This window comes from Raphanus sativus, unplaced genomic scaffold, assembly GCF_000801105.2.
Source record: "Raphanus sativus cultivar WK10039 unplaced genomic scaffold, ASM80110v3 Scaffold0162, whole genome shotgun sequence".
NCBI lineage: Eukaryota > Viridiplantae > Streptophyta > Magnoliopsida > Brassicales > Brassicaceae > Raphanus > Raphanus sativus.
Window position 1 is genome coordinate 40,412 of NW_026615482.1, and position 16,771 is coordinate 57,182.

Sequence of the window (16,771 nt, forward strand, 5' to 3'; positions counted from 1 at the left end):
ATTTAGAAAGCACGTAACAGTCTCCTCGTCAACAAAGTTCTCTTCTTATGTTCATAAAATGTTAGTGGAGCATAGTCAGATGTTACTGTCTGGCTAAAGGCTACGCACAATCTATCTTTAGATCAACATGAGAATCTTTTTATTCAGTCTCTAAGTATAACATGTTCCGGTATGGACTAGGCCTCCAAATGGTTTCGTAAAGTGTAACGGGCGTCGTGGCTGCATCCTTTGATCCTACTACGTTGAGGGTTAGAGGTGGTTGGATTGTTAGAGACTCTCAAGGAGTTTCTAAATATTATCGGGTTCTGCACTATTAGGAGAATCACGTTCCGTGTTAGAAGCAGAAGCCAAAGCTCTGACAATGATGCCAACCTATAATGTCCGGTTTAAATTATGGGTTTGGGGTCGGTCATTTCGAAAGTGATAATATGAATTTGATGAATAATCTTTTAGAGGCAGCTACTGTTTATTCAATTTGTATATGTCGGTATATATATACTTTTAGCGGCAAAATCCTTCCAGTTAGTGGTGCTATTTCCTTTAAACACGCCTTAAGCAAATATTTTCATAGAATGATGTTTTTGTGTTACATGCTGTTTTTACTTACTTTGTTAAAGAAACTGATTGGATTAGAAAAGGTACCGAAGAAAGAGCAAGAGAAAAGTAAATCAAGAGAATTTCAATCTAAAATATGTATTCAACGAGCTAATTATCGTGTACTGTTGGTGTTATGCGTACCGTAAAATTTCTATAAATTAATATTCTATAAATTAATAATTTTATCGGTTTCAATTTAGACTAGTATAAAATATAATATAAATAGATAAAATAATAAAAAATAATCATTCTAGAAAAATTTATGTAAATATATGGTTTCATTAACATTATAGATAAATGATATATGTAAATATATTCTGTATAAGTACAAACCAATCATTAATTTGTTAATTTTATATTCACATTGAAATTACTTTTATATTTTCTAATATTTAATACTTCCTCTGTTCCACATCATGTGATGTTTTAGGTTATTACACATAGATTAAGAAAACACATATTTTTATGTAGTTTGTCTTGGTAACATAAAATATATTAAATAAAACTAGTTTAACCAATAATAAAAAGTACAGTATTTTATAATTAGTCATAAAATTCAAATCATATTAAATTCTACCTAGATTAGTGAGAACATCACTTAAAATGGGACAAAACAAAAATCCTAAAACACCACTTAAAGTGGAACAGAGGGAGTATATGTTAATAGAATTTAGTATAATTTTATTTTAATTCATCTAAATTACATGAGACATATTTTATATACACCAAATAATATAATAAAACTTATAAAAATATAGAATTGCAAAATGTTAATTAATGCATATTACTTAAGTCAAATATTCTTTTTATTTTAGGAAGAATATATTCTAAAATAGAAAAAATCTTAATAATTCTATAAATTAATAAAATATCAGAATCTCAACATTATTAATTCGTAATTTTTTACTGTATAAATCTTTACTGAAATTTACGAGAACTCGAAAGATCCCCAATAGTATTCACTTTCAAAACACACCCCCCACATTTTATTTGAATCGGTCGTCTCTTTCCTTCCAAAGCCCCCTTTTCTCCAAAACCCTAACAGAAAATTTCGATTCCCCAGTAGCCACCCATGGCAGAAGAAGTCCCAGCGGCAGCAGCATCATCTTACATCCCATACCTCCACTCCCAAACCCTAACTCCCCACGCTCACGCCGTATCCTCCGTCAAATTCTCCCCCGACGGCCGCCTCCTCGCCTCAGCCTCCGGCGACCAGACGATCCGCACTTACTCCATCAACCACAGCGACGGAGCAGACCCAATCGCCGAGCCGGCGCAAGTCTTCTCCGGCCACGACTCCGGCATCTCCGACGTCGCCTTCTCCTCGGACGCGAGGTTCATCGTCTCGGCCTCCGACGACAAGACGCTCAAGCTCTGGGACGCCGAGACGGGATCCCCGATCAAGACCCTCCGCGGGCACACGAACTACGTCTTCTGCGCCACATTCAACCCCCAGTCGAACATGGTGGCGTCGGGATCCTTCGACGAGACAGTTCGGATCTGGGACGTGACGACGGGGAAGTGCTTGAAGGTTCTTCCCGCGCATTCGGATCCGGTGACCGCCGTGGATTTCAACCGGGACGGGTCGCTTATTGTTTCGAGCAGCTACGATGGGCTGTGCAGGGTGTGGGACTCCGGGACGGGGCATTGTGTGAAGACGCTGATGGATGATGAGAAGAATCCTCCTGTTTCATTTGTTAGGTTCTCTCCTAACGGCAAGTTCATCCTCGTTGGCACTCTCGATAACACCCTCGTGAGTCTCCCACACCTCTTCTCATTACTCGTTTAAAGCATTAGGGCTTTAGGTAGATCCAAAACTAAGTTTGTAACATTGTTTTCGGTAAGCTTATAACTTTGCAGTGAAAGCTGATAGCTTTAGATACATCTTTTTGGTATTTGATTTTGTTTGATCATTAGGGTATTTGAGAAGATGTAAATTCTCATGATTTGTTATTAATGAACGGATCTGTTGCTTTATAAAGCTCAATTGTCATATCTAAGAGAGTTGATTATTTGCTATGTGATTACTCGTTTTGCTCTATAGCTATTTCCTGAGCAAAGGCATTAAGACTTGGGTAGAATGTGTTAACTTAGATTCTAGATTGTGAAAGCTTATAGCTTTAGTTCGTTAATGACCAGGAAGAGTTCAAAAATCCTGAATGGTCGGTTGTTTGGAAGATAAGAACGTGGGTTAACGTATATTCTATATTGTGAAAACTGTTAGCTTTAGTTATGTTAGTGTTCAAGAATCCTGAATTGTCTAGTTTGGAAGATATAGATCTTTTGGTATTTGATTTTTGTTTGCATCAATAGAAGATATAAATTCGTTATCAACGCACTGATCTCTACCGTGTTCTCAAATTTACAGAGGTTGTGGAACATATCTTCTGCTAAATACATCAAAACATACTCCGGCCACGCCAACTCTCAGTACTCCGTCTCCTCTGCCTTCTCCGTCACGAATGGAAAGCGGATAGTCAGTGGATCCGAGGACAAGTGTGTATACATGTGGGAGCTCAACTCCAGGAAATTGCTTCAGAAACTCGAGGGTCATACTGAGCCTGTCATGAGCGTGGCTTGCCACCCCACTGAGAACATGATCGCATCAGGCTCGCTGGACAAGTCTATAAGGATTTGGGCACAGAAGAAATAGCGAAAGAGGAATCTCTCTCCATGTAAAACATACCTTCCCCTTCATGTTGTTATCATGTAGTGCTCACTTTCTTAGTTGAGCCTTGTTAGATTTGATTCTATTCCAGTCATATATTCGAGGCATTAAGACAAGAGTGGTCAGATGTCTTAAAACAAAGCTATAAAGAGAAGTCTTTGGTTAATTACTAAATTTATGTGATTTACATTTGTAGAACTCTCCACTTGCTTTCTCTTATAGCTGCTGATTTGGTTTTCAATTCAGATCAGAACTGTTGACTTCAGAAGCAGGGGAACTTGCGTCCCTTCTTCCTCTTTGTCGGCATCTACAGACAAATCATTTTTGTTCCACATTCAGACTCTGAGGCTTCTCGATGAGTCTGTTTGAATACGGTACTTTTGCCTCTTTTATATTGCAAACTCCATGTATCTGAATATGGTAATTTTTGCCGAGCCCCCAACCTTTAGCAGAGTGAGTCCCAACAACTTGGTGTTCAGGGACATTGAGCATTCTTTGTTGAGAAAAAGACATGATACATGCGCGAACAAACAACGACCAAAGATCAAAAACAAATATGTAGTTGTTGTTATGTAGTAAAAAATACAGATCTTGTCGTGAAGACGAATAAATTAAGGTAATATTGAAAACATGTCAATAAATACATAAACATTAAATCGGTTTAGGAAACCGGTCTAGAAAACCCAGATAGTATTTTTAATTGCAACCGGTTTGAGTATATAGGGCTTCATCATCTAAAGAACAGATTTAAGTCTTTATAAATCAGCCGCCATCTCTTACCCCCCCAGCCAGGTTCTGCTACTCCGACCAGCAAGCTTAGGGTTCGGTAATGAATTATAATTTGGCTGTCTTTTATGTTTAGTCATCCATGGTTTGCTTAGTATGTACGTAAATGTTTGTTCTTTGAACCTGATTTTTCTCTTTTTTTTTAATACCAGAATCTGTGAAGCTTTGCTGATAAGAAGAACACTCGATGGGTCGTTTCAAGGGCGTAAGTGCAAAACGTCTCCACTGCCAAATCGTGTTTCTTTTTTCTTTTTTGGCAGTAATATGTATTTTACTTGTGTGTTTGTTGTGATGATTGTAGAATAAGAAGGGTAGGGTGAACGTGAAGCCTATCGTGATGAAGAACCAAACGAACGTTGATCATGTCACTGGTGATAAGATCCCTAAAAGTTTTGTCTTTTCAAGAACGAAACTTCCTGGCTCTGTCAAACAACTTCAGATGGATTTGAGAAAGCTCATGCTTCCCTACACTGCTCTCAGTCTCAAGGTACCGGGTCTAGGTTTTTAATATGTTATTGTGTGTGTGTGTTTTGACCATTACTGATTGCAAAAAGTCTTCACCTTTCGCAGGAGAAAAAGAGGAACACTTTAAGGGACTTTTTGAACGTGTCAGGGCCAATGGGTGTTACTCATTTCCTTATGCTAAAGAAGACAGCCTCTGCGTTGTCTCTAAGAGTAGCAAGAACCCCGCAGGGCCCCACTCTCACTTTCAAAATCCATCAGTATTCGCTAGCATCTGATATTGCTCAGTCTCAGACACGCCCTAGGTGTCCTCCAGATCTTTTCAAGAGTCCCCCTTTGGTAAAATCAATCTCTTATTATTTTGTTTGTAATTTGTGTTTGGGGGTTTTTGCTAACAGTTGAGAGTGTCTGTCTTGGTGTATATATAGATTGTTCTTTCTGGGTTCGGTACTCAGGAGCTGCATCTGAAGCTAGCAACCATCATGTTTCAGAACATATTCCCAGCTATCGATATCAACACTGTTAGTAGTCATATAAATCTCTATGTTGCTGCTTTGTGTAAAACTTGTTTTCATCAATTTGTGATTGTGAAGTAGTAATAATAATAAGAATAATGTGTGTCAGGTCAAGCTCTCGACATGCCAGAGATTAGTACTCTTGAACTACAACAAGGACACGAAACTGATTGATTTCCGGCATTATTCGATAAGGCTGCAGCCTGTAGGAGTGTCTCGTAAGCTCAGAAATTTTGTGCAGACTCACAAGGCACCTGATCTTAGGAATCTGCAGGATGTTAGTGATTTTATCACCAAGTAAGGGATCTATCTATCTACGTTGTTGGTACATTTGATTCCTCTCTCTCTCTATATATATATATCAATGTGGATTTTTATATATATTATTTTAGGGCTGGATATGGATCAGAGAGCGAAGGAGATGAAGAAGCGGCAACAGTGACACTATCATCTGATCTAGGCCGAGTTAACAAGGGTTCGACAAAGAGTGCTGTGAAACTGCAAGAAATTGGACCGAGGATGACAATGCAGCTGGTTAGAGTGGAGGAAGGATTGTGTTCAGGAGGAATCATATTTAGTGAAGATGGTAAAATAAATTATATTCTTATTATTTTAATGTCTATCACAGGATGAATCATCTTTATCTATATATATATCGGTTTGTTTCAGGAAATGTGGATGAAAAGAATGAGCAAGATGGTGATGAAGAAGATTCTGCTAGCGATGAAGAAGAAGAAGGTGAAGAGGGTAGTGGAGAAGAAGAAGGTGAAGAGGATAGTGGTGAAGAAGGAGAAGACATGGATGAAGATGTTGAAGATTGAAAAGAATTTGTCTGTGTGTATCTTCACATCAAAGTTTTGTTTCTTTGGATGCATCTACTGTCTGATCTTATTTATGAACTTTGTTTTTGGTGAAAACCGTGTGGCAGATTCCTCTATCCTGTCGATCCCATGTTTAAGAAAAATTGATATCAGCCTCTTTGTTTTTGTAAATTGTTTGGTACTCGCTTTTTGTGGATTAGGTTGACGTTTGGTAAAAGACAATAATATCCACTTTTAGCGGTGTTTTATGATGTGTCACTGTGTAATGAAGATTAAAGAAAAGTACAAAAAGACCCTTGAAAGTACAAAATGTTTAATACGTCATCGGGTGGTGTCGTCTGCTGAGGAATGAATCTAACGGCTTTCCGTTTCGATTCATACGTATAGCGTGCAACTGAATTCTACACCCGTGTGATATTTCGGACTATGTCCCCCTTGTTTTACTTTAGTTTCAAAAACTACCCCTTGATTTGTATTTTGAACAAAATTTAGCAGACTAAACGGGAAAAATCCGTACGTGAATAAATAAATTTCAATCAGAAAATTGATGTGGTTAGAAAAAACAGTGTGCCTTAAGGACATCCGATCAAATTGAAACGATACAAAAAAATGGCATTGTTCTTTATAAGGATAGTACACACAAATCTAAAAATAGTCTAAGTTTTTTCTTAAAAGATTTGTTCAAGAAAAAGCACAGTAAAATTTGATTGAATTAGAATGATAATGGTTTGTTTTCTCACAACTTAAAATTTTGTGTTAATAAATAAAAACTAAAAATGGATGATTTTTTTTTTATTTTATGATAAAAATATAAAGAGAAATTTTTATCTTAAAATATATTTGATTATTTCATTTTATCTTTCACTATAAAATAAAGCTTCGAATAATAATTTTATAATTAGATTTTATGTTTTACTATATAATAAGTAAAAATGAGTTTATTTTATAAATAAAGTAATATATTTATTTTTCATTAATTATTTTATTTTCTATTTTAAAATAAAATTTCACTTGCAGTAGAATCTTATTATATTTTAAATAAAATAGAATAGATTATTAAAGATAGTCTTAAAAATTAGAATTCAAAGAATATATTACTCCTTTTGTTTCAGAATGATCTACATTTTTGAAAAATGTTTTGTTTTACATTTTTAATGTATATAATAATATAAAATTATAAATTTTAAAAATATTAATTATGTTTGTTAAACTTTGATTGGTTAAAAATTATAGAAAATAACTAAATACATAAAATAATATATTTATTATCAAATTTTTCCGTATTTTTTTAAAAAAAATGTGAAAAATCTAAAATATACATTATTTTGAAACAAGTATAATTAATAACAAAATTGATTCATTTTCATGGAAACAAACTATTTTCCGCAAAAAAGAACAAAAACGAATCTAAGTAGTAATGGGCATTGAATGGTAATATATCGAAAGTACGAGGGCGGACATAACCATTCCACTTTTTCATTTAATCATGATGTCCTCGTGGTGGTTTATAATGTCTTCCTTCCACATCCTTCTGCATAATCTTCGTCTGAGCTCTCTCATTCGTTAGATCCCTTCTTTTAACTCTCTCTCTCTGTCACAACTTGTCATTCTCTCTCAGCTCTTTGTTATTGAAATCATAGAGAATTAAGATATCTATATTCTTCAGATCTAGCTAGTTTTCCCATCACGGATCAATCCAGGTTCGTTCATCGGAATCACCAATATAACAGTCGTTAGATAGATCTATCCTTTTGTTGTTGTTTGATGATTCAAATTGATGCAGACCTGATCCGTTTCCTTTTTGTAGTATTGTGATCGCGCGTTTTTTCTTCTTAATTCCGATTAGTGAGAAATCGTTTTTTTTTTTTGTTGTGTTGTCGATTAACTCGATCGAGATGAATGAATGTAGAGAGCTTCATGATTTCGTTTCTAGATCAAATAACAAAGAAATGGATTAGTGCTGGCTACTCTTTTGATTGTAGTAATCTTAACTTTTTGTTGTTTTGTTCCCCTGTCTGTCTCTCGTGCAGGTCTTAGCCAGGAAAAAAAAAACATGGCGTCCGTGGCGGCAGCAAGTGAGAACCAGTGGTTCAAAGGGAGAGTGAAGGCTGTTACCTCGGGAGACTGCTTGGTGATCACGGCGTTGACCCACAACAGAGCTGGCCCACCTCCCGAAAAGACCATCACTTTATCTTCTCTCATGGCTCCTAAATTGGTGAGCTACAAAATAACTTTTCAGATATTATTATGATATTTGGAGAAAGAAAATTTAGTTTCTTACAAAACATATCATGTGTGCTTTTATTATTTAGAAACATTAGCTTACATGGATTATTGTTTACTATAGGCTTTCTCTCATTGTTTGGTTTTGTCCTTGATTTTCAGGCTCGGAGGGGAGGTATTGATGAGCCTTTTGCCTGGGAAAGCAGGGAATTTCTGAGGAAGCTTTGCATTGGGAAGGTGGGTTGTGCTGCTGCTAAGTTCAAACTCTATGCTCTATGTTGTTTGATTCAAACTATTTCTTTGTCTTTACAGTTTTTTTATATTTTTTTTTTTTTTTTGAGCAGGAGGTTACTTTCAAAGTGGATTACAAAGTGGAAGCTATTGCTGGAAGAGAATTTGGCTCCGTTTACCTTGGCAACGAAAATCTTGCTAAGCTTGTTGTTCAGAATGGTTGGGCTAAGGTAATAATAACCATTTAAAAAAAAAAAATAGATAGCCTTCGTCTCAGCTTTCTGATATGGTGGAGAAATGCCTGTACTATGGATAGGTCAGGGAGCCAGGTCAGCAGAATAAGGATAAGGTTAGTCCTTACATTTCGGAGCTGTTACAGCTTGAAGAACTCGCTAAGCAGGAAGGGCTTGGTCGTTGGAGCACGGTTGGTGTCTCTTTTTCTATTTCTCTTAATTTGGGTTCATGGACAGCCTGAACCAACTTGAAAGTTGCATAATCATACTTTGCTCTGATTTTAACTTATTAAAGTTAGACTCATGTACTCTTTCATGATCCAGGTTCCTGGTGCTGCCGAGGCATCTGTCAGGAGTCTTCCTCCTTCTGCCGTTGGGGATTCTGGGAATTTTGATGCCATGGGTCTTTTAGCTGCAAGTAAAGGCAAGCCCATGGAAGCTATTGTTGAGCAAGTCCGTGATGGCAGTACCATCCGAGTTTATCTTCTTCCTGAGTTTCAGTTTGTGCAAGTTTTCGTTGCTGGACTTCAGGTGTGTAGTCCTGTTTCTTCTTCTTTTCTTTTTTCCTGTTTACATTTGAACTTCATGGTATAAAGAGTGCTGGATATATTTTATGCAGGCTCCATCAATGGGAAGGAGATCTACACAAGAAACTGTTGTTGAGACAGATGCTGCATCAGCTCCAAATGGAGATGCTTCTGCTGAGCCTCGTGGTCCTCTAACATCAGCCCAAAGACTCGCTGCCTCAGCAGTATCTTCCGTGGAGGTTTCCTCTGATCCGTTTGCTATGGAAGCCAAGTACTTTACTGAGCTTCGTGTTCTTAATAGAGATGTAAGGAGGAATTGCAACAAAGTAAACTCACATGTATCTGTATCTGAAATCTAGATGGTCTAAAGTGAGCGGGATTTTGCAGGTTCGCATTGTTCTTGAAGGTGTTGACAAGTTCAACAATCTGATTGGGTCAGTTTACTATTCCGTTGGGGAAGAAGTTAAAGACTTGGGTCTTGAGCTGGTTGAAAATGTAAGTGGTCTAAACTAAATAGTTATTTGTTCTCGACATGATTAGATATTGAAACTAATTGACCAATAAATGTTTGACTTTGCCGATGGTGGTATAATCAAAGATTCATGAAACTCCAACTAAAAATGTTCTTCCGTCTATTTAGTTTCTACTTACTTTAGGTTAAGTTCGTTGGGCCATTGTATTAGTTTGTTGTTTTCTTGGTAGAAGATGATATTTGATGGTGTTGAAAAAGTTATGACACTGGTTGGGATACCTTTTGCTCAGGGTCTTGCAAAGTATGTTGAGTGGAGTGCTAACATGATGGAGGAAGAAGCCAAAAAGAAGCTAAAAGCTGCAGAACTTCAGTGCAAGAAAAACCGGGTGAAAATGTGGGCAAACTATGTCCCTCCAGCTAGCAACTCGAAGGCAATTCATGACCAAAACTTTACCGGGAAGGTAAATAAATGCTTGCATTTTTATCTTGGTATATATAATTGCCTTCCCTCCTCGTTTCAGCAGTTCTTAGTCCTTACTAGTTTGTACTCTCTTCAGGTAGTGGAAGTTGTGAGCGGGGACTGCTTAGTAATTGCTGATGATTCTATCCCATTCGGGAGCCCAATGGCAGAGCGCAGAGTTTGTCTTTCGAGCATCAGGTCTCCTAAAATGGGCAACCCACGCAGAGAGGAGAAACCTGCCCCTTATGCTCGGGAAGCCAGGGAGTTTCTAAGACAAAAGCTTATTGGAAAACAGGTATACATTCTTTGTGCCTTCTTTCATTAATTATCTCGCTGTACCTCACAGTCACAGGAGCAAGATCTCTTGACTTCTTTTTCTATGTGTAGGTTTCCGTACAAATGGAATACTCAAGGAAGATTAGCCCAGCAGATGGTGTTACTACTTCTGGAGCTGGTGATTCTAGTAGGGTCATGGATTTTGGCTCAGTGTTCCTTCCTTCTCCTACAAAGGGTGATACAGCTGAAGCAGCTGCAGCAACTCCTGGAGTGAATATTGCGGAACTCATTATCGCCCGAGGGTTTGGGACTGTGGTTAGACATCGCGACTTTGAAGAGAGGTCAAACCATTACGAAGCTCTACTGGCTGCTGAAGCTCGTGCTATTGCAGGAAAGAAGGGAATTCAATCAGCAAAGGAGTCTCCAGTCATGCACGTCACAGACCTGACTGTGTCCTCGGCCAAGAAGGCTAAAGATTTCTTGCCATCCCTGCACAGAAGTAGGAGAATATCTGCGGTTGTGGAATATGTCCTGAGCGGACATCGGTTCAAGCTGTACATTCCAAAAGAAACATGCAGTATTGCCTTTGCATTCTCTGGTGTCAGATGTCCTGGCCGTGGCGAACCCTATTCAGAGGATGCTATTGCTTTCATGAGGCGTAAGATCATGCAGAGAGATGTCGAGGTAAAATGGAGACATATTTACATGGTCATGATGAGACGTAAGATCATCTTACTCTTTTCTATAAGTGTGTCTTTACATTGTCCTTTTTATGATAATAGATTGAAGTTGAAACTGTGGATAGAACCGGCACTTTCTTGGGAACAATGTGGGAGTCAAGGACCAACGCAGCAACGTTCCTTCTTGAAGCCGGCCTAGCGAAAATGCAGACTGGATTTGGTGCAGACAGGATTCTGGAAGCTCATCTTCTTGAATTGGCAGAACGATCTGCTAAAAATCAGAAACTCAAGGTAACACCACCAGCAATAGATATTCTCTTTTTTTTTCCTTAAAAAAAATACTGAACACGCTAAACCGTAAATGATTTCACACAGATATGGGAAAACTATGTTGAAGGAGAGGAAGCTGTAAATGGTGGCTCAAAAGTAGAAACAAGGCATAAGGAAACATTAAAGGTTGTTGTCACGGAAGTGCTTGGAGGCGGACGATTCTATGTTCAGACGGTTGGCGATCAGAAAGTAGCTTCGATTCAAAACCAGCTTGCATCTCTGAGTCTTAAAGACGCTCCCATTGTTGGATCGTTTAACCCTAAGAAGGGTGACATCGTCCTTGCACAGTTTAGCCTCGATAACTCCTGGAACCGTGCAATGGTTAGTAAAATCATCAAACCTCTAAAAAGAATCTCTTCGGTTTTTACTTTTTACTAAATCAGTTTTTTTTTGTTATTTATTGTATAACCTCTACTTTTGTATTCAGATTGTTAATGCACCACGAGGAGCAGTTCAATCTCCAGATGACAGATTCGAAGTGTTCTACATCGATTATGGAAACCAAGAAACAGTTCCATACAGCGCAGTTCGACCTATCGAGCCATCAGTATCCTCAGCACCAGGACTCGCGCAGCTCTGCAGACTTGCCTACATAAAAGTTCCAAGCCTGGAAGACGACTTTGGTCCTGAAGCGGGAGAGTATTTACATACGGTAACACTGGGAAGTGGTAAAGAGTTCAAGGCAGTGGTGGAGGAAAGAGATACTTCAGGAGGCAAAGCGAAAGGCCAAGGAACTGGAACCGAGCTTGCTGTTACCCTCATCGCTGTTGATGATGAAATCTCTGTCAATGCAGCAATGCTTCAGGTTAGGCTCCTTACCTTCTCTTCTCCAATTTTATTTCTTGTTTCATTATGTAAAACCTGAGAGTGAAATGTGTGTTGTTTATGAGCACAACAACAGGAAGGAATAGCGAGGATGGAGAAACGCAAGAAATGGGAGCATAAAGACAAGCAAGCCGCTCTTGATGCTCTTGAGAAGTTCCAAGACGAAGCTCGCAAATCTAGGACCGGAATCTGGCAGTACGGAGACATACAATCTGATGATGAGGACAGTGGTCCGGTCAGGAAACCTGGTCGCGGGTAAAGTGTTTGTCCACCGGCGATCAATGGTGGTTCCAAAGAGGGAATAGAGAAGCGTCGGTCTGTATTTAAAGAAGAGAGAGATGTTGCTTGCAAAGGCATCAAACTTTTTGTAACGTTTAGAAATACACTTTTTCGTTATACTTTTCTAAAAATTTAATTTATAGACTTGAGGATTTTCTAAATTAGGAGTACTTGCTATTTAATTTTGTTTGACAGAAGGATCTCATAGTAATGGTGGTGAAGTCGACAGCGTAAGAGAGGACTTTTTATATACTTCGGTTAATGTTAATTGTCGTTTGTTCTTTCTCCGATTTTTTGCAACTTTCTCCAAAATTCATCTTCTCGAGGTCGTTGAAGATATCTTTATATGTGTGTATATATATATGTTGGACGTCGTAGCTCACTGTGAAACAGAATCATTGGCTGTGGCTCAAGGCAATTCGGATTATTGAAAGAAGACTTGGAGCCTAATCTTATTAGAGTTAAACATTAATAGCAACACCCGTTGGAAACTGGAGTTTGGCATCTTTCTTGGTCTTTCAGCTTGAACATCTAACCCACGTGGAACAATCCTTATATTTTATCGGTTCTAGAGATTCCCTAGCATTCAAGTAGCTCATTTCGCAACAAGTAAAAATGCTCGGCATGTAAAACAAGAAAACACAATTGGAAAAAAAAATAGATTTCTCTTATTGAATGATCTGTTACAGTAGTGGAAACAAAGAAATACACAGAGAAACACTCTCCAAATGATACACTTTCCCTTAGCCTTAGGTACTAACCTCGCTACTTTATACTAGAAACCACAAAACGTCACACACACACATCCTTCTGGTGCGCTCCGAAAACATAGCAATTGCACCGGATCTCCTACTCAAGTGTTCGGGTTGGTTCGGCGATATTCATTCGGGTCGGTGTTGTACATGACTTTCTTGCTTTGGATCCCTCCGGCTGGGGGCTTTATATCACTGTCGGGTTGCGTCTCCCCATTCTTTGAGCTCTCTCCTACTTCTGGTTTCTTCTTTTCCACACTTGCCGCCGCCGCTTGCTGTTACAAACACACCATGTTTCATTTCTTTACCTCTTTCACTTGTCCCATTTATATCACAACAACAAATGCTACAAATTTTCCAAAAGGGGTACCTTCTTGCCCCCGAAGATAAGCCTGATGAAGATCGACAAGAATACTACAACAATGGAGACGAGGACACCAATGGTTACGTTAGGTTGTTGCTCCGCTTTCTCAATCACTTCCTACCAAAACCACGACACACACACACACCTCTTTAGCTCCTCTTCAGTAAATCATCATATAACAAATTGCAAACATGGTTTTAAAAATGAGGGAGAGAGAAACTTACCGTGATCTTAGACTTGTACGCACTTAGGAAAGATATGTCTGCAACCTTGTTCAAGAGGTCAAACACAACCTTCTGGTAGCTCTTGAGACCATCTGCAGAAGAGCCGGCAGCTTCCTCTTCTGCCTTTTGTTTCTCTTTCTCAACGTCAAACTTAGGCTTCCAAGTGGTCTGCCTGTAACTCTCAGCGACCTTCTCGTCTTTCGCTATCAACATGTTGTCAAACAAGATACCGTCTTGCATCGTCCAGATCTCTATACCTACAGCTGCAATGGGTTCGAAATCAGGCCTGTCTAGCTCAAAGTAGTCAGGGTTAGGGATGTCTCTGGGTTTCCAGATTCCCTTGTAAGCAGGGTTGTCTATCAGAGGTGCACTCCACTTCCCCTTGTATGCAGGGTTCCTCTTCATCGGTCTCTTCCATTCCCCACATCCTGGTGCTGTTTCACACTTGGGGTTGTCAACTTTTGGTGCCTCCCACATACCATCTTCCTCGTCATCCCAATCTTCAGGTTTGGTCGCCTCTGGATCATCCACCTCCTCAGGCTCATCGTCTAACCACCCTTCCGGTTTCTCAGCTTCCTCATCTTCAATCTCCATCGGTGCATCCTCGTCCCAGTCCTCAGGCTTCACCGCGTTAGGATCAGGAATCTTGGCTCTCTCATCCCAGTCCTCTGGCTTCTTGTCTTCAGCGTCAGGGATTGTCTTGTCAGGGATCAACGCAGGCTCAAAGTCTTCTCTAGAGAGCAAATCAGCCTTTTTCTTCTCCTCTCCATCAACCAGAATCGTAACCTCGTTGTCGGGTTTCAAAACGGCGGTGTAGACATGTGAAAGCTTGTCGTGAGGAACAGAGGGAGGGAACTTCAAGTGGTGCTCAACGTACTCGCCGCTCTTGGGGTTCTTGTGCTTCAAGATGAAATGCACTTTGTTCGTGGCTCCACACTTGTCAGGCCCAAACATGATGGAGTAAGGTGATTCGCTGTTGAAACCCTCGGCTGTCCATCCGGCTTCTTGAGGACGGAGGTATTTCAAGTAAGCACCACCGCACTCTAGCCCTTCCTGGAAACGAACCTCGTACTGGAGAACAATTGTTCCTTCCTTGAGGTTTAGAGGCTCGTCGAGCTCTTTCACTATGCCGTACTTACGGGCTTTCTCGCTCACGAGAAGTCCGTAGTCATCATGTCCCTCGCTCTTTGCATGCTTCCATACACCTGAAAAAACAGATAAAAGAGGTTTTAACAAATACTACTAACTACTATATGCTCAAGGCAACACATCACCACTCACTTGGGTCCACCAAACTTCCTAATAGTGACTACACGGACACAATACTACTAACTACAATGCACCACCGTACGTGAGTGAGTTTTGAAGATATATTCAAATACCTTCGTAATCACCATTCTTCGAAACTATCCAGCGACCTTCGAATGCCTCATCGAACGATTCATACAACACCTGAAAAGAAAACGAGAAATCCATTTAAAATATTAATCACAGATCTACCCAAAACACACATTTTCCGTTTTTTTTTTTGCTTTTCTAAAAATTACCGTCTGATCGTCACAGTAGCAAAGCTTCTGGAGCGAAACGAATGTTAAGATAAGCAAAAGGCCGGAAAATAGTTGCCGGTCTCTCATCATTGGAAAAACGGAACCTCAGGATCTAATCGGAGATCAGATCGGAGAAGAGAAGAGAGTAGTAGAGTGTTTATTTCCCCAAAAATACTTACTTTTTCAGAAGATATTTATTAATTCCCGTAGACTCGGTCTTGAAGTCAATTAGTTTTTTCCACCAATGAGATCTCTTGCCACGCGATGGTAACCACTCATTAGCCGCCACGTCAGTTAAAAGCGCGCTCTCCTACGTGCACAGTTATGTTTGCTACTGTTTAGTCTGTTAGGCTGGCCCTACTAAACAGTTGTAGAGTCTCTAAGCGACAAAGAGTCTTTCAGCTCTATACTTGAGGAATTATTAATTTGTGTACTTTAACTGAATTTGGCCATTCAAACTAAACTGAATTTTATTTCTTCTATGATTTTAAAATTTATGCAGAACTTTTGTGTTATTAATTTACAAATCATAATTTATATCATATGTTATTTATTAATAGATTTGATTTGGCAACGAATATACAAAGATTTATTACTTAAAAATACAAATATTCAACTATGATAAAAAAAAATTTGAATTTGTAAATACTAATACAAGTCCAAATGATGATACGGTAATGAGGACTTAGGACATAACTCTACTAAATCCAGCACTCTTGTTCACTCTCTCATCTCTTTCCATCACTTGCCTAACCTTAACCACATCCTCCCATCTCTCAGCATTTGCATACATCTCCACCATCACTTTATACACTCCTCCATCCTCTGGACTCAGCTCCCTAACTCTCTCTGCAGCTTTCTCCGCCACCTCTATGTTCCCGTGGATTCTACACCCTCCCAACAGACCGCTCCACGCCAACAGCTTCTCTCTCTTCCCTCCATCTCTAGGCATTTTCTCAATCATCTCCGCTGCTTCTTCGATCAACCCCGCTCTTCCCAGCAAATCCGCCATGCACCCGTAATGTTTCATCTCTCTGTCGACATCATACTTCGACCCCATTTGGTCGAAAAGCTTCTTGGCTTCATCAACTAGACCGGCATGGCTGCAACCCACTAACACGCTTATAAAGCTTACACCATCAGGTCTGACACCCGAGCCAACCATCCTACGGAAGTAATCAACAGTTACCTCGCCGTAACCGTGCATTGCAAGACCGGTGATCATAGCATTCCATGTGAACAGAGTCTTGTCCGAACATAAACTAAAGATCTCCATCGCTGTCTCGATGAAACCGCATTTCGCATAGAGATCAACCAACCCAGTAGCTAAAAACGAATCAACGAAAAGCCCGTTACTTTTAACGTAATCATGTATAGCTCTCCCTTTCTCCAAGTCCCCCGACCGTGCACAAGCCGAGAGAGTAGAGACAATTGCGACGTTATCAGGTTTAAATCCACGAGCAACCATTTCGTCGAAGAGGCCGATCGCTTCTCTGCAA

At 39.4% G+C, this 16,771-nt stretch overlaps 5 protein-coding genes across 5 annotated transcripts; 3 read left to right on the forward strand and 2 right to left on the reverse strand.

Moving 5' to 3' along the window:
* The first annotated feature begins 1,559 nt into the window (after positions 1-1,559).
* On the forward strand, positions 1,560-3,465 carry LOC108836513 (COMPASS-like H3K4 histone methylase component WDR5A). The gene is made up of 2 exons (XM_018609665.2): positions 1,560-2,350; positions 2,966-3,465. Exons 1-2 carry the CDS (start codon positions 1,670-1,672, stop codon positions 3,248-3,250), a joined length of 966 nt encoding a protein of 321 aa, XP_018465167.1. The 5' UTR covers positions 1,560-1,669; the 3' UTR covers positions 3,251-3,465.
* A 554-nt stretch (positions 3,466-4,019) lies between these two features.
* Positions 4,020-6,020, forward strand: LOC130501319 (peter Pan-like protein). Its single transcript, XM_056996208.1, has 8 exons — positions 4,020-4,091; positions 4,204-4,256; positions 4,353-4,538; positions 4,622-4,852; positions 4,942-5,034; positions 5,138-5,325; positions 5,421-5,614; positions 5,698-6,020. The coding sequence occupies exons 2-8, from the start codon at positions 4,239-4,241 to the stop codon at positions 5,847-5,849; spliced, it is 1,062 nt and encodes a 353-aa protein (XP_056852188.1). The 5' UTR covers positions 4,020-4,091; positions 4,204-4,238; the 3' UTR covers positions 5,850-6,020.
* A 1,371-nt stretch (positions 6,021-7,391) lies between these two features.
* Positions 7,392-12,675, forward strand: LOC130501314 (ribonuclease TUDOR 2). The gene is made up of 15 exons (XM_056996202.1): positions 7,392-7,549; positions 7,880-8,064; positions 8,235-8,309; positions 8,417-8,533; positions 8,620-8,727; positions 8,861-9,067; positions 9,156-9,368; positions 9,451-9,558; positions 9,826-9,996; positions 10,093-10,290; positions 10,383-10,955; positions 11,054-11,242; positions 11,327-11,602; positions 11,709-12,086; positions 12,183-12,675. Exons 2-15 carry the CDS (start codon positions 7,903-7,905, stop codon positions 12,363-12,365), a joined length of 2,958 nt encoding a protein of 985 aa, XP_056852182.1. The 5' UTR covers positions 7,392-7,549; positions 7,880-7,902; the 3' UTR covers positions 12,366-12,675.
* Positions 12,676-13,030: 355 nt separating this feature from the next.
* LOC130501315 (calnexin homolog 1-like) lies at positions 13,031-15,434 on the reverse strand. The gene is made up of 5 exons (XM_056996203.1): positions 15,273-15,434; positions 15,108-15,177; positions 13,726-14,930; positions 13,508-13,618; positions 13,031-13,412 (listed from the first exon to the last, which is right to left on the reverse strand). Exons 1-5 carry the CDS (start codon positions 15,360-15,362, stop codon positions 13,239-13,241), a joined length of 1,650 nt encoding a protein of 549 aa, XP_056852183.1. The 5' UTR covers positions 15,363-15,434; the 3' UTR covers positions 13,031-13,238.
* Positions 15,435-15,836: 402 nt separating this feature from the next.
* Positions 15,837-16,771, reverse strand: LOC130501312 (pentatricopeptide repeat-containing protein At5g61800-like; the record flags this gene model as incomplete). Its single annotated transcript, XM_056996200.1, is given in 1 exon segment — positions 15,837-16,771. A coding segment is annotated over 1 exon segment (814 nt), but the record flags the coding sequence as incomplete, so codon positions are not given.

Bases quoted from the DNA above. Each gene is read 5' to 3' on its own strand.
- LOC108836513 (XM_018609665.2), top strand. From the start codon at position 1,670: ATGGCAGAAGAAGTCCCAGCGGCAGCAGCATCATCTTACATCCCATAC. The intron at 2,351-2,965 runs GTGAGTCTCCCA...TCAAATTTACAG, and splicing joins GCACTCTCGATAACACCCTC to AGGTTGTGGAACATATCTTC.
- LOC130501319 (XM_056996208.1), top strand. The intron at 5,035-5,137 runs GTTAGTAGTCAT...AATGTGTGTCAG, and splicing joins CAGCTATCGATATCAACACT to GTCAAGCTCTCGACATGCCA. The intron at 5,326-5,420 runs GTAAGGGATCTA...ATATTATTTTAG, and splicing joins GTTAGTGATTTTATCACCAA to GGCTGGATATGGATCAGAGA.
- LOC130501314 (XM_056996202.1), top strand. From the start codon at position 7,903: ATGGCGTCCGTGGCGGCAGCAAGTGAGAACCAGTGGTTCAAAGGGAGA. The intron at 9,369-9,450 runs GTAAGGAGGAAT...GGGATTTTGCAG, and splicing joins TTCGTGTTCTTAATAGAGAT to GTTCGCATTGTTCTTGAAGG. The intron at 10,956-11,053 runs GTAAAATGGAGA...TTATGATAATAG, and splicing joins TCATGCAGAGAGATGTCGAG to ATTGAAGTTGAAACTGTGGA.
- LOC130501315 (XM_056996203.1), bottom strand. From the start codon at position 15,362: ATGATGAGAGACCGGCAACTATTTTCCGGCCTTTTGCTTATCTTAACA. The intron at 15,178-15,272 runs GTAATTTTTAGA...TTTTCTTTTCAG, and splicing joins GCTACTGTGACGATCAGACG to GTGTTGTATGAATCGTTCGA. The intron at 13,413-13,507 runs GTACCCCTTTTG...TGTTTGTAACAG, and splicing joins TTATCTTCGGGGGCAAGAAG to CAAGCGGCGGCGGCAAGTGT.